The following is a 13,591-nucleotide window of genomic DNA, read 5'->3' on the forward strand; positions in this document are numbered from 1 at the left end:
ACTCACTCAAGGCGAAAGAGATCGAAAAAGGCCGAGAAGAAATTCGCGAAGGAGAACGAGAAGCTCGTTGAGGAGGGCTCCACAGCGCAGAAGGACAGCGTGCTCAAGGAGCGCGTCGACAGCATCAAGGACGAGTTCAAGCGGCTCGCCAAGGAGCGAGGGACGAAGAAGGCGAGCTTGAAGCGCGATCGGCCCCCCGAGAAGCTCGAGGAGGCGGTGCAGAAGCTGGGAGAGAAGATCAAGACGTTTAAGCTGCAGATGGACGACCGCGAGGCGGGCAAGGAGGTTGCGCTGGGGACGAGTAAGATTAATTATTTGGATCCGAGGATTACGGCCGCGTGGTGCAAGACGCACGAGGTGCCGATTGAGAAGATCTTCTCGAAGACGCTGCTGACGAAGTGTGAGTCTTTGTTTCTTGCCTTTTCCCCTTGTCTTTTTTCGTTGTTTCTTTGTTTTTGCTTTTTCTGTTTTCCGTTTTCGCACTTTCCTTTTATGGAAGGCATGGTCGCTGATGATATGTTCTGTACTCAGTCCCGTGGGCGATGGAGGCTGACGACGACTGGAAGTTCTGAGCTCGTCCGTCTCGATCTCTCGGTCCTTTGTCGCCCCCATCCACCATCCCCCATTGCAATACCCCTGGTTTTATGGGTCCGAAACCCACTATGTATGCCCGGTGGCGAATACGCCTCGGAACTCGGTCACGCGCTGGAGGTTTGCTGGTGGTATAGGGGGCGGATGCTAATGGAAGTTGCTGATGAGGCCAGGGTTGATTTATCTGCTGCATACAAGGATGGGTTCGTTGCTCGGAGCCCCTCATGTCTGAATTATAGATGCACACATACAGTATGACATAGGGCAGTTGGTCATCCACGTTATGACGACGAAGTCAATGCGCAACACAACATTGTTATCTACACACGAATCATTGTCAATCAGTACATAAGCATGGCCACTATTAATACTAGTATCTAATTTATGGGTGTGGGTTACGCGGTGTTGTTAACTAGGCTTGTAGAATAGAGCATAGTGATAGAGGGTGCAATTTGATGCCACATTCACGCACTCGTTCGCACCGACATGGAACTCGCATAGGCCAGCTACAGTACGTCCTCGAAAACAAGGGACTGGCTGACAGGTTTGATGGCGAGGCTTTCTGGACGCAAACTTAGTTCTTTAGCTATGTCATTGATCCGGATACTGAAATCTTCGTAAATTTGGGACTAAACTGTGTGCGCTCCCAATACTCGGGCGCTTCTTAGGCCGATGCGACGGTTTGAACAAACCGGAAGACAGTGAGCATATTTGTCACACTATCAGCGTTCCATGTACGAAGGCATGATACGCGGACCATCGTAGTAAAAAGGAACATTACGTGGATAACTTCACCCTCTTGTTTTGTTCTTGCGCACTACTGCTATCCGGGTCCTCCAGTCGGGGGCGGCCCGTGTTCTGCCATTTGCTGCTGATTAACGTCATGGAAAAGAGGCTGAGACGCTTGTTCACCTCCGACGCTATGTCGCCGATCCATTGGGCGAGATCATCGTATGGTACGGAGGGGAAATGCGTGTCCTTCCAGACGGGAGTACCCGAGGGGAGCACTTTGTCGAGGGGAGCACTTTGTCAGGCGGAGATGATTGAAGCGTTTCATAGGCTAATGCGAGAGACTCAATAAATAGGAACCCGTTAAGTATGGCGACGCATTGAGCATCGGTATAGACCTGCTGCAATGCACTGGAGAGCAAACGATCGTAAAAGCTGTTGGCAAGGATCAAGGCAAATAGGCGGGCGTCGTTGCCTTTGACTCCGCAGTTGAAAAGTAGGTTTCCTGCTACCCTCAGATCGAACGAGATCGATGTGATCTCCTCGCGAGGTATACAGCAGGACGGGGGACGGAAATGTGCCACCCAGACGTAAAGCCAAAAGAGAGATTCTAGATCGTGGTAGAAGTGACAAGTGAATTGGGGACCTTTATTTCGAGTCAGGGAACGGGATTTAGACCGAGATGGGAACAGGTAGAGCCGCTTTTGATATTCCACAGCCATGAAGGCAGGTGTGCTCTAGCCAATTAATTGGTAAGCCGTATTCCCGTACATTGCACACTAACGCCTGGGTACTCACCGTCCCCGTGCCATGAGTGTGCTTGCAGTCATGTTCATAAGGGCGACTATGCTTTGCGGTGCCTTTCACCTGTTTGACGTCTGGATACCAGAGACAGTTTCCTCTGCCCGTGTCGTGATGTAGCCGTCTCTGTGCAACTCTGAGGCGTCCTGAGTCGGTGTTGTAGCCAAGCGGATGTACAGTGTCATTGAGAAGAGCCCCATTAGCCCCCTTTTCCAACTTGGACAGGCTGGGAGGAGCCATATTGCTGCCGGCCACTGCTGATTCTGGTGAAAGCGGAGATAGGCAGTGGCAGCACACAGCACAAATATATATTGCGTGGCAGCCCCTATTTGGCTGAGCGCTTATTGGTCTTTCTGGGCTGGCTAGGAGATACCGAAAAGACCCACTTGATCAAGATATAAGGAGAAGTGTCAGACGGAAGTGAGCTTTAATACTGGGCCAATCGCTGACATGCACCCGCGCCGTCCAGACGGTGCGGACAAGTTGAATAGACCTTGTCGCGGCTGCCGCGAGAGCAGCAGCCCGACGCGAATTATGTATTGACATGCAGGATGGACATAGGCTGCGGTACATGATGAATACAGTGTTCATAATACAAAGCGTGTAAGTAGCACGTAGCTAGACTGGGGCTACGTCGTGTGTCACTTACCTGGCAAGACGCGGAAGTGAGCGAGCGGCAGCACGACCACGTCTTGCCCCTCGGTTTTTTAACCCTCGCATGGGGCCCCTTTCTTGAGGGTGATAGGAGTTGCGCCGCGGGCAGCGACTGAGATGCTCCCCGGTGAAGCGTCATCCAGGGAGCATCAACGGAAATTCGCCAGCGGGCGAGAACTCGACGGACGCGCATCCGCGGTGCGCGTGCGGACGTCGAGACAGGACGAGGCTGACCGCGGTCGCGCACGCGCGGCGTGCGGACCTGTCCGCCGAATGTGGCAGGGCACGGTCGCGATTAGACTAGAGTAAATTTTATTTTAAACCCGATGAAAAAGCGAATTCAACGGGAATGGTTTCTTCCTTGTTGGGATTATACACGAGACGGATATTGTGTAAACAGGAGATAACTTGACCAGACTCGAAAAGGAACCATACACATAAATTTAGAGTGAAGTGCTAGCTACTGGTCCGTAGATAGCCTGGCCTTCTTGTTTGCATGTGCACTGGAGCTGTCCGACTCCTGGGTAATGGTAAGGGGCCGCCCCGTTTTCTCCCATCTGCTGCTGATCGATACCATGCGATGGATATCTGGATGCTGCTTCACCTTTTCCAGCACCTCGGTGACATGATCACAGAACTCGTCGTATAATGCGGAGCCGAAGTGGGTGTCCATCCAAATGGGATTACCGGAGGGAAGCGTATCATCGGGCAGAGAAGATTGAAGCGCTGTATAGGCTGACCCGAGAGGGTGAACAAATGAAAAAACTTTAAGCATATAGGCGCTACGAGCTCCCGCGTAGACTCGTCCCACATCACGGGAAAGCAGCCGGCCATCGGAGATACCACCCGAGCGCTTTTGGTTACCACCTGTTCCGCAGACAAAGAAATAGTTTCCTTCTGTCCTGAGAGTGAGCGAGACCGACGTGACCAGCGCAGGAGGTACGCAAGGAGACGGAGGACGGTAATGAGCCATCCAGACGTAAAGCCAAAGGATCGATTCCAGGTCATGGTAGAAGTTATAGGCGAACGGTAAATTCCAGATATGAGGCTGAGACAGGAAAACGTCATCATCATCAAGCACTGTCCGGAAGTTCTGACGTGGTCGGAACATATATCGTCGTTCTTGATATTCCACGGCCATGAAAGCAGGCGTGCCCTAGTCATTGGGTGAGCCGTGATCCGGTAGAATGTGAACCGATATTGAGCCACTCACCGTCTTCGGGTCGTGAATCAGCATGGAATTGTGTTTATAGGGGCGGGCGTATTCCAGATCGGCAAGTTTCCCTTGCGTGGTGCCCGGATGCCAGAGACAGTTTCCTCCGCTGATGTCGCGATGTACCCACCCTGCCTGGCGCATATAGTTTAAACCTTGGGAACATTCGTAAGAAAGATATCAAAAAGCACACTGGCATAAGACGGTCACCTTTGATAAGGTGAATCATGCACTCCAGGAACGTAACCCAATTATCCAGCTCGTACATGTTTTGGCACACCTCCGCAATGACGGTTCGAACATGCTTCCGACGATGATACCGCAAGTCGTCCCAGTGAGACTTGGAACGTCCACTCTGTCCATCAGGTAGTTGTTGTGAAGCGTCGGTAGTGCCAGGTTGGTTTGAGTCTTTCTGAGACATAGATGTACGCTGAGATTCCTGGACAAGGGAGGGCTGGGGTGGATTAGGAGCAGAGCTATAGTAGGCACGCGCGTTGGCGTCAGTGACGCTGGTCAGATCATCCTCCCTCCATTCCTTGTCTCCGTCGGGCAACTTGACGACTTCGTCGAGTTCGTAATCCAAGAAGTGACGCGCCGCGTCCTCAAGATCTACTCCGTCGACATGTTTGAGTGACTCCATAATTTGCCCCCTGATTACGCTCTCGAGGACCGCATCTTCAAAGAGGTAGGCATCCTTGAGGACTTTGCATTCGCCGAGCGTGTAGATATGCTCCTTGTTGCGGTCCTGGAAGATCATTTCCCTGACGCGCCAGACTCGCGTGGCTCTAGAAGCGACCCAGTATGCAGCCTCTTCGGAGATGGGAGGCCCTTCCGTGAGGAAAAACCGGCTGCCAATCTGATACCGGTACGCAATTTCGTATCGGCAACCGTCTGTCTCGGGCGATGGGGAATCGGCGTTTTCGGTAATGGGCTTGTAATAACGACGGACGGTGGGATCAAAGCCAAGGTCTTTGGGCGATGAAAATATGATATAGAGGAGAAACCGCAGGAACAGCTTCGCTTTCTAAATTCAATGAGTCAATTGCATTTAGATTGGATGGTCGCTGCGACTCACCTTGTGAAAATCAAACGGCTGGGAAAAGCATACGTGGCTACGTTCGAACCTCCACATGCGCATATTTCTATCTTCAATGGTGAAGCCGTTGACGAAACGGCGGCAGGGATCATTATATAAGAGTTCTGTAGCTCCGCCAGATATTTTGAGTTCATTCTGGAGTTACACGATAGCGTCAATGAGACGGCACATTATTTAGCAGACGTACTCACGTCACGTTGATCAGCAGTTTTCTTCTCGCGTTTGAACTCTCCAATGGCGACGACATCAGAGAGGTTCATCTTCGTCTCCTGTTCCTTGGCTCCCTTCGAGTTGCCGTCGAGTCGAGCGCTGGGCCGAGGCTTTCTGAGTTCAACGCGCTGGGGTTCCTGAAGCTCCCCTTCCACGAGCGGGTACATATCACTGGAATCATTGGCAAAAGTTTGCGGGTTGGTGGAATCGGATTCACGGGTGCGGGGGTCAATCGTTTGAGACTTGGCGAGGTAGCCGCGAAGGTCGGGGAACCATTTGTGCGAGGGGACTTCGGGAACGCTCCAGTCATGAGGGGCGTTCTGTATCTTCGTGGTGGGCGCGATCCCCTTCATCTTCTGGGTTTGTTCGGCGACGGCGGCGGCGATCTTCGAGATAGGAGAGTAGGTATTGTTCTCGGTTTGCCGGTCTTGCATAGCTGCCAGAATTTCTGTCCAGCCCTCTGGCTTCCAGATGTTCTTCTCCTTCAGAGCGTGAAGAAGTTCGTCCAGCTCCGAGTCGCTCCAACGGCTATGAGGCGCGTATTGCTTGAACCACGCTTCGGGAGAGCAAGTCATCAAATAGTTGGCCATGACCTGTGCGACTTTGAGGCGTCTGGTCTCGGCATGATAGCCCTCTTGAAGCCCGGGATTACTGCGAGGAGTCTCGCTGTTGGCGCTGGCTAAGTCGAGCAAGTTGTCGGCCATTGTGGGTGCTGGTGGAGGGAACCAACCTAGTGAACACGCGGTGGCAAGCAGACGCGCTCCCTTTGGGCGGAGCTTTTTCGCTCCAATGGATGCCCATATTAGGGCGGACATGAATTAATATTTAGTCATTATCTAACTTAACATGTATTGTTTCATAGTCTAAGCTCAATTGCAAGCTCAAAGTCCAAACCCGCCCCTGCTTTTTTGTTCCATATTGCCACCTGTCTGTTTTTGTTGTCAAACGGGATATTACATATTTCTACGTTATCCTGCACGGCTTCATGAGACCTATCGTGCGGCTTCAAGCTGCGCCAAGTTAATCAAACCACGAGGGGCCATTCCCTCGAGCACTGTAGGTTCTGGTGGAGGGGAGGTCGACACCATTACTTTGCAAAGATGGGTGGGCACCACATTGTGTCGTGAACAATGGCCCCTATTTGACTGGGCGCCTGAGCGATTGTTCTTGGTTGTTGATGTCGTTGCAGGGAGCCCAAGGGAGTAAAATAGGGCGCATGTTCTGAATGGCGGGAGGTGTGCGCCACAGTACTTTTGTAAATGGCTCATCGGACGGGGGCTGGCCAAAGACAGGGACGCCGGGAGACGGTGATTCTGATCACGTCACTGCCACCCGCGTCACGTCCCATTCACGGGTTCACGGGCTTTTCTGCAGACCCCATAAGCGTTGTTTAGCGCTACTTGCCAGCCACGGTCCTTCATTTCCTGCTGCACACCCTCCGCACGCGCTTCACGACGCCTTTTCTAATAGGTGCTCTCCGCTCTTCCTAGTCCCCTGGTCTTTCTTTTCAACGAACACTTGACGAACACGGAACACGGCGAACAAGAGCCAAGTAAAACGCAACTTGAAGTTTCAACGTTCTGAACCGCCGTCTCTAAATTTGCTGCGCTTGCCATCAACGAGGTCGAGAGCGAGGATGAGCAGCAGCTCGAGGAGACCACGACACTCTCTGAGGAACCTGCGTATGTCTATTTCTATACCCTTGACCCCATTGTAAACATCCAAATTAACCAGCTTCTTTGTTGGTCGCAACAGTAGTGACGCAGCCCTCGCAAGACTGTCTCAATCCCAGCTCAAAAAAGCCGCCAAGCATGCGCGCACCGAGCGACGCAAGGCCGAGCGCACGTCGTCCAAGGGCCTCGCCAGCGGTGCCAGTGGCACGGACTCGCCCCGCCCACTGACACCTGCGACGGGCATTGACTCCGAGGCTGAGCCTGCCTCTGCTCCTGGCTCTGTCGCTGGGTCTCGAATTCCCTCCGGCGCCGGGATCAAGACGAGAGTTGTGAGGGAGCAGGGGCCTGCGTCGGATGCGGATATTGAGCTGACGACGTCGGGTGTCACTTCTGGGGCAGAGGATGTGGAGGTCAAAGTGGTCGAGCCTGTCAAGACGGCCGCGCCTATTGCGGCGCTCCCATCAGCCCCAACTCCAGTACCCACACAGTTGACACCGAAGATGAACGGAAGTACACCAGCGAAGGATGAGAAGAAGATTGCAGAAGGTAGGCAGAGAACTTCGTCTATTACGAACGCCGTATTAATTTTCTTACTGTTTTCGAGAGTACCCCCAGCTGCAGAGGTCGCCCCGCGGAAAGAGAAGGAGGCGCCAACACAAGCAAACTCAGAAAAACCCCAGCAGCTCCCCCCGGTCGAAAAGTCAGCGTAGACGAAGAAGCGGCAGAACATCCTGACGCGGACGCTCTGGACGTTCATTATGATCGGTGGTTTCATAAGTGAGTATTTTTCCACTTATAGGATGACTTTGGATGCAGTTTCTGACTGAGGTTTTCGTGCATTACAGCCCTCATGCTTATAAGCCACGTTTATATGATCATCCTCGTCATGCTTTGCCAGACGCTTGTCTACCGTGAGGTGACTGCGCTGTTCTCGCTCAAGCGGGTTGCACCGGACTCGACCGAGATCGTTGAGACCAAGGCGAAGCGGGATCCGTGGAGCAAGACCCTCAGCTAGTATTTCTGGGCTGTCGCAAATTATTTCCTGTATGGCGAGAGCATCATCTATTATTTCAAGGTGAGTTTTCAATGCATTCTATTTCACATCTCCGATCAGAGGCTGACAAAATACCTTCCGCAGCACGTCGTGTTCGTCGACGGCCAGCTCCTCCCCTTCGCGATGAACCACCGCATCATCAGCTTCACGCTCTATACCATCGGCTTCATGGGCTTCGTCATGTCGCTCAAGCGTGGCTACCTCAAGCAGCAGTTCGGCCTCTTCTGCTGGGTGCACATGTCCCTTCTGCTCATCGTCGTCTCCTCGCACTTCATCGTGAACAACATCCTCGAGGGCCTCATCTGGTTCTTCGTCCCCGCCTCGCTCGTCATCTGCAACGACGTGTTCGCGTACGTGTGGGGCATGACCATCGGCCGCACGCCGCTCATCAAGCTCTCGCCCAAGAAGACCGTCGAGGGCTTCGTGGGCGCGTTCTGGAGCACGCTGCTCTTCAGCCTCGCGTGGGGCACGTACTTCATGCGCTTCGACTACATGATCTGCCCGGTCCACGATCTCGGCGTCTCCGCCTGGAGCGCGGTCAAGTGCGTGCCCAACCCGGTGTTCGTCTGGCAAGAGTGGGAGATCTGGGCGCCCCTCCGCGTTTTCCTCTCGCAGGTGGTAAGTCGCATACATAATTATGAGCTCATTCCAAAATAATATCTGACGAACATTTTCTGTGTATGCAGCTCGGCCGCTCGATCACCCATATCCCCTACGTGCCGTACCAGCTGCACCTCATCGTGTTCGCCATTTTCGCCTCGCTCGTCGCGCCCTTTGGCGGCTTCTTCGCCTCGGGCTTCAAGCGCGCGTTCAACATCAAGGACTTCGGGCACAGCATCCCTGGACACGGTGGTATGACCGACCGCATGGACTGCCAGTACGTCATTTCATCCCCTTGTTCATTTCGTTGGACAGCTCATTGACTGTATGCAGGTTCCTGATGGGCGTCTTCACCTACGTCTACTACAGCAGCCTCATCCGGGAGCACCACATCACTGTGGGCTCCGTCCTCCAGCAGGTCGTCAGCGGGCTCACGCTCAACGAGCAAGTAGAACTCTTCAACGACCTCGCACGCTATCTCCAGGGACGGGGCATCACACTTTAAAATTGTCGAGTGTTGAGATTACGCATATGCACGCATGTTTCTCTTGTCGCAGACTTTCTCGATCGGTAGTTCCTCCTGGTACATATACTCAGTATAATAGCATTAGCAACTCGCGCCTGCAGAGGACGAAGCCGTAGTAAACCGGAATGGATTTTTCTTTCAATTTTGACGCGTCATCGAGTTTTGACGAACCTCAAACCAAATGGTGGAAAGTGATGCAAGTGGCGGAATGCGATGTTTTCAATCTTTTGTATTGTGAAAACACATGATGGTTGCATGCAGTACAATAATGACATGATCATACGCAATGGCGGGCGCATATGAGGTAGCAGGGAGACAAGGGGCGCAGGCCTTTTATGACCGGGGCTTCTCCTGCAATGATGAGTTAGCCAGGGGAACTGGAAGAAGCGAACGGGGGGAACGAACCTTCTTCTCTTTCCACAGAGCGAGGAGACCAACACCCGACACCTTCACGACCTTGAACCGCACACCTGGAATATCACCCTTGGCCTTACCGCGGCGACCGAAACCGGAGATGAGGACTTCGTCGTTCTCATCGACGAAGTTCAGGCAACCATCGTTCTATAAAACAAAACAACGCAATACATTAGCTTCATTTTATCTCAGTGCACAAGCGATGATACGCACGGGCACGAAAGCAGTGACCTTCTTGCCGTTCTTGATGAGCTGAACACGGACGCACTTGCGGATAGCCGAGTTGGGCTGCTTGGCCTCAACGCCGACCTTTTCGAGCACAATGCCCTTAGCGTGCGAGGAGCCTCCGGTGGGCGAGGTCTTGAAGAAGTTGCCGAGGGCGCGCTTTTTGTACGATTTGTCCGCCTATTTTCATGTATCGCAAGATCATACCCTCTAGTAAGCACACCCAACGGATTCTTAGTAGCAATTTAGAAGAGGCGTACCCAGCGGTTGACGCGGCGGTCGTTGCGGAGCTTGCGCGCTGCCTGAAGTCCACGAGGCTTGTTGGCTATTATCGCATACCATTAGCAATCCAGACGTGGCAAGAAGAGGATGAGCGAGCAAGGGTTCGACGTACATCCCATTTCTTGAAGTCGACGAGGTTGGCGGCTAGCGGCCGATCTGTGTGATTACCGCGAGCGACACGCGGAAGTTGCCGAAACCTTGAGGGACGTGCTGTAGCAGTTTCAGCCACCTTGTCAGGTGACACTACAAACGTTCTCACGCATCCCCTTTCATGCTGACATGCGGCTTGGAAGCTCAGACATAAAAGCCCAAAAGACTGCCAGCTTGACATCGCGAGTTTAAAATACGAGTAATATTGTAACGTTACTCCTCTACAGTATTCATATGTTCTTGAAGGAGTGCAGCGTTGAATAACGCCGCGTCTTTATTCTCTGTGCTAGGTCCAAAGTGTTCTTAAAACCCCCTTGAACCTCCGTCGGAGAGCTTAGACTAACTTAGTGGTATAAAATGCATTTAGACCTGCATTATTATCCATTTACTTCACAGGTAATATCTATTTCGGCTTTATCTAGCCTAAACTCCCTGAATAATGCAGCGCCCAAAAATTATGCTAGGTATCGTTCTTTGGTGGTGGATTGTCGGAAATCAAGTTGTAGCGAAGGAATCTTGAATGAATCTGAAGAAATATGAGGGGTGCATCGCTGAAAGATGTATAACGTTCTGGATCGTGTTTTGGAGAACCGGCTCCATATATATCAAGGAGACAATTCTTCAAAACGCGTTCCCGGACGGTCCTAGTATCCGTCCAATGTTGGAGGCCTTTGTTTGATTGCGTCGAACTCTGTCAAGGGTCAGTCAGGCAGTATCCCGCGACATCGAACGCGAGCCCTACAGGTATGGTCAGTAACCCAGCTCCTACACACAGCGTACATAAGTCGTCCAATTTTTGGCCCGATTTCAAGTAGTGCCTCAGTGAGGCTCGTCTCCTATGCGTATCTTTGCGGGATAGTAGTAGCCTTCAAGACCGCCGCTCAACGAAGATGTGCTTACCGGCCTTGATAGCGCTAAAAATATACGAATACAAAATACTTCAGTCACTGAGCGGTAAAATGAGGGAACGGATGAGAAGATTGAGTGGTATCCACGGAAGACAAGGAGAGCACATAGGATTAGTTGAAGATAGCGCGTGGTGTGAAGATATGGGCGTTTATAGGTGCGGGCATACTTAGGGGGCTGGTGGAGTTTGTGCACAGCCATAAGATCACAACGCCAATCACAGCGCACGGCAAATACTGCGTGGGACTCGCTTGAAGGGGCTGTCAATCTTTCTCTATCCACAGTTCGTCATTGCTGGCCTCGTCCCCCGGTCACAGACCAGCTCCACTACTGTGAGGATTGTTCGCCACAGACTTCTTCGCAGGTACTGTACGTATCCAGAGCGTGTAGCGAGTTTTGGGAGTTAGTGCACACTGGGGGCATGAGTCGATGTTTCCAGGGGAAACTTGCCAAAAACATGGGGCAATTCCCCCAGTCGTAACCCGTGGGTCGCACGATTCACTGCAATATCTCAGCGCTCAGCCTATACTCTGATCGACCATATACGTTACTCACGAAGGCTAATCTCGAACTGTTCATGTGTCTTCTACCCCAGCCAGAGGCGTTGCGATAGCAAGCTTTCGTCACATGTCTCAGTTACACATGGCAGCCGGTCCAAACCTGGCGAGCAAGATTGATTGTGCGGCGCTCCGGAAGCCGTCTCGTTTAACACTTGCTAGTCGACGTCCCGTCACTGCTCCCCCGTGCACGATGCAGACTGCAGACGTCAAGTTCTATCACCATGGTCGCTTCAAGGTTGCAGGAGGTTTATTACCTGACGCTGTAACGGCTTATCAGACATATGGGACACCAGGAAATCCCTGTATTGTCTTCCCTTCATGCTATGGAGCTAAGCTCAGGCTTGGAAGTAAGTACAACGCCTGTCATCAATTGTGTAAGCTGGCTTAGATCCCTACGATACAGGCCAGGATTACCTTGTAGGAGAGGGAAAGGTACAGTGTCACCTCCTAATCCAAAATCCTCCACCCATAGCTTGCCAGGTGCTCGATACTCGAAAGTACTACGTTGTCACGTTTGCTCTGTTCTGCAACGGAGAAGTACGTGGTTTGTAGGCTCTGTCATGAACATCATTTGACCCCACAGACAGTCATCATCTCCATCTAACACAGTAAGTGAATCCGGAGCCAGGAATCTTATGATCACGATCTGTAATGCGTTTTCAGCCTGCGCCCTACAACGGCGCCTACTTTCCCCTCATTTCTTACGAGGATAATATGTAAGAAATTTCCTCTTCAGCTCGCGTATCCTGGCCTGACTTAAGAGTTATAGTCGCGCACAGTATGCAGTTCTGACAAAGCATCTTGGTGTCAAACATGTCTTTTGCGCCATCGGATTCTCTATGGGCGGTCAACAAGTCAGCATACCATTGTAATCAATAGCTCAAGTCGTGTCCTGACCAGTACAGGCATACCACTGGCCAGTGGTATACCCCGACTTTGTCGATAGATTTGTTGTCATATGCTCTTCGGCTCGAACGAGTCCCCACAATAAGTGGTGAGCACACAAATATGTGTAGGGATGACCGCTGATCCTGACGCTTGCATAGCTTCTTAGAAGGCCCCAAAGCAGCCATGGTGGCTTCGAAGGACTACGAAGACGGCCATTACAAGACGCAGCCTCAGCACGGAATCAGGGCATTCGCTCGTGTCTATTGTGCATGGGCTTACGGACAGACGGTATAGCATTCGCACGCCATGTGCTCTCGGTCCAGGTTTCTCACCATCATACCCTTAACAGTGGTTCAGAGAGCACAAGTATCTTATGGGCGGAGAGTGAGCCATCATCCAGACCGGATCCCAGTACTTCCATATGCTGACGATGACTAGATTCTCGGACTTGCATGCGTTCATTAGGGAACGTTGGGAAGGCCGCTACCTTCAGTATTGGGACGCGAATGACATGGTCGCTCTCCTGACCACCTGGCAGAACGGAGACATCTCTACTGTCAGAGATGGCGGAAACTACGAGCAGGCGCTGACGAACATCAAGGCCAAAGCGCTCATTATGCCCTCTAAGACCGACCTATATTTCCCGGTCAGCACGCAATGACAGAAACTCTCTACCAGTCTTGTTCGCTAACTTTTTGGTGACAGCCTGAGGATAGTAAAATTGAGGTCACACATTTGAAAGACGCCCGACTGCATGTTATAGACACTGTCTGGGGACACGTCGGTGAGTGGTACTCGTCCAGTTGACCAGCGCTATCGGGAGCTAACGACCACAAGCTGGTGGAGGGGCCAACCCGGATGATGTCAAGTTCATATCCGAGAGGATTCAGGCATTCATAGACGAGTAGAGATATTTGTTGATTGGACATTGACAGGCTACCGTTTGTTGAACTGCCGTAAATCTCCGATGTGATGTAGGTGTTAATCTAATGGTTATCGCCAGTGTACATCTTTCGGAG

The 13,591-nt window shown here is 52.0% G+C and overlaps 6 protein-coding genes across 6 annotated transcripts in view; 4 read left to right on the top strand and 2 right to left on the bottom strand.

Moving 5' to 3' along the window:
- Window positions 1–1,870, top strand: part of CONPUDRAFT_164310 (uncharacterized protein) — a 5,765-nt gene extending 3,895 nt beyond the window's left edge. Inside the window, exons 10-11 of the mRNA XM_007768942.1 lie at window positions 286–400; window positions 532–1,870. Of these exons, the coding sequence (XP_007767132.1) occupies window positions 286–400; window positions 532–572 (156 nt within the window). The 3' untranslated portion in view covers window positions 573–1,870. The remainder of the gene's footprint in view (window positions 1–285; window positions 401–531) is intronic.
- Window positions 1,871–3,194: 1,324 nt separating this feature from the next.
- Window positions 3,195–6,012, bottom strand: CONPUDRAFT_164312 (uncharacterized protein). Its single transcript, XM_007768943.1, has 5 exons — window positions 5,276–6,012; window positions 5,064–5,219; window positions 4,199–5,012; window positions 3,989–4,143; window positions 3,195–3,931 (listed from the first exon to the last, which is right to left on the bottom strand). Exons 1-5 carry the CDS (start codon window positions 5,996–5,998, stop codon window positions 3,236–3,238), a joined length of 2,544 nt encoding a protein of 847 aa, XP_007767133.1. The 5' UTR covers window positions 5,999–6,012; the 3' UTR covers window positions 3,195–3,235.
- A 918-nt stretch (window positions 6,013–6,930) lies between these two features.
- Window positions 6,931–7,677, top strand: CONPUDRAFT_152381 (uncharacterized protein; the record flags this gene model as incomplete). Its single annotated transcript, XM_007768944.1, has 3 exons — window positions 6,931–6,976; window positions 7,061–7,513; window positions 7,583–7,677. 3 exons carry the CDS (start codon window positions 6,931–6,933, stop codon window positions 7,675–7,677), a joined length of 594 nt encoding a protein of 197 aa, XP_007767134.1.
- Window positions 7,678–7,853: 176 nt separating this feature from the next.
- Window positions 7,854–9,126, top strand: CONPUDRAFT_152382 (phosphatidate cytidylyltransferase; the record flags this gene model as incomplete). Its single annotated transcript, XM_007768945.1, has 5 exons — window positions 7,854–7,934; window positions 7,983–8,042; window positions 8,106–8,639; window positions 8,708–8,898; window positions 8,955–9,126. The coding sequence occupies 5 exons, from the start codon at window positions 7,854–7,856 to the stop codon at window positions 9,124–9,126; spliced, it is 1,038 nt and encodes a 345-aa protein (XP_007767135.1).
- Window positions 9,127–9,335: 209 nt separating this feature from the next.
- On the bottom strand, window positions 9,336–10,215 carry CONPUDRAFT_81328 (ribosomal protein S12 S23). The gene is made up of 5 exons (XM_007768374.1): window positions 10,181–10,215; window positions 10,047–10,111; window positions 9,775–9,966; window positions 9,553–9,708; window positions 9,336–9,498 (listed from the first exon to the last, which is right to left on the bottom strand). Exons 1-5 carry the CDS (start codon window positions 10,185–10,187, stop codon window positions 9,481–9,483), a joined length of 438 nt encoding a protein of 145 aa, XP_007766564.1. The 5' UTR covers window positions 10,188–10,215; the 3' UTR covers window positions 9,336–9,480.
- A 1,208-nt stretch (window positions 10,216–11,423) lies between these two features.
- CONPUDRAFT_164316 (homoserine acetyltransferase) lies at window positions 11,424–13,480 on the top strand (the record flags this gene model as incomplete). The annotated part of the gene is made up of 13 exons (XM_007768946.1): window positions 11,424–11,608; window positions 11,684–12,031; window positions 12,088–12,116; window positions 12,165–12,221; window positions 12,272–12,292; window positions 12,348–12,400; window positions 12,454–12,538; window positions 12,590–12,678; window positions 12,731–12,860; window positions 12,922–12,956; window positions 13,011–13,218; window positions 13,278–13,356; window positions 13,410–13,480. The coding sequence occupies exons 2-13, from the start codon at window positions 11,752–11,754 to the stop codon at window positions 13,478–13,480; spliced, it is 1,137 nt and encodes a 378-aa protein (XP_007767136.1). The 5' UTR covers window positions 11,424–11,608; window positions 11,684–11,751.
- Between the last annotated feature and the right edge of the window lie 111 nt (window positions 13,481–13,591).

This window comes from Coniophora puteana (assembly GCF_000271625.1).
Source record: "Coniophora puteana RWD-64-598 SS2 unplaced genomic scaffold CONPUscaffold_4, whole genome shotgun sequence".
Lineage (NCBI taxonomy): Eukaryota > Fungi > Basidiomycota > Agaricomycetes > Boletales > Coniophoraceae > Coniophora > Coniophora puteana.

Excerpts from the sequence above, each read along its gene's own strand:
- CONPUDRAFT_164312 (XM_007768943.1), bottom strand. The coding sequence starts at position 5,998 with ATGGCCGACAACTTGCTCGACTTAGCCAGCGCCAACAGCGAGACTCCT. Across the intron at positions 5,013-5,063 it reads AGCCGTTTGATTTTCACAAG|AAAGCGAAGCTGTTCCTGCG; the intron begins GTGAGTCGCAGC and ends CATTGAATTTAG. Across the intron at positions 4,144-4,198 it reads CATGATTCACCTTATCAAAG|GTTTAAACTATATGCGCCAG; the intron begins GTGACCGTCTTA and ends AATGTTCCCAAG.
- CONPUDRAFT_81328 (XM_007768374.1), bottom strand. Across the intron at positions 9,967-10,046 it reads ACCGCCGCGTCAACCGCTGG|GCGGACAAATCGTACAAAAA; the intron begins GTACGCCTCTTC and ends ACATGAAAATAG. Across the intron at positions 9,709-9,774 it reads AGGTCACTGCTTTCGTGCCC|AACGATGGTTGCCTGAACTT; the intron begins GTGCGTATCATC and ends TTTGTTTTATAG.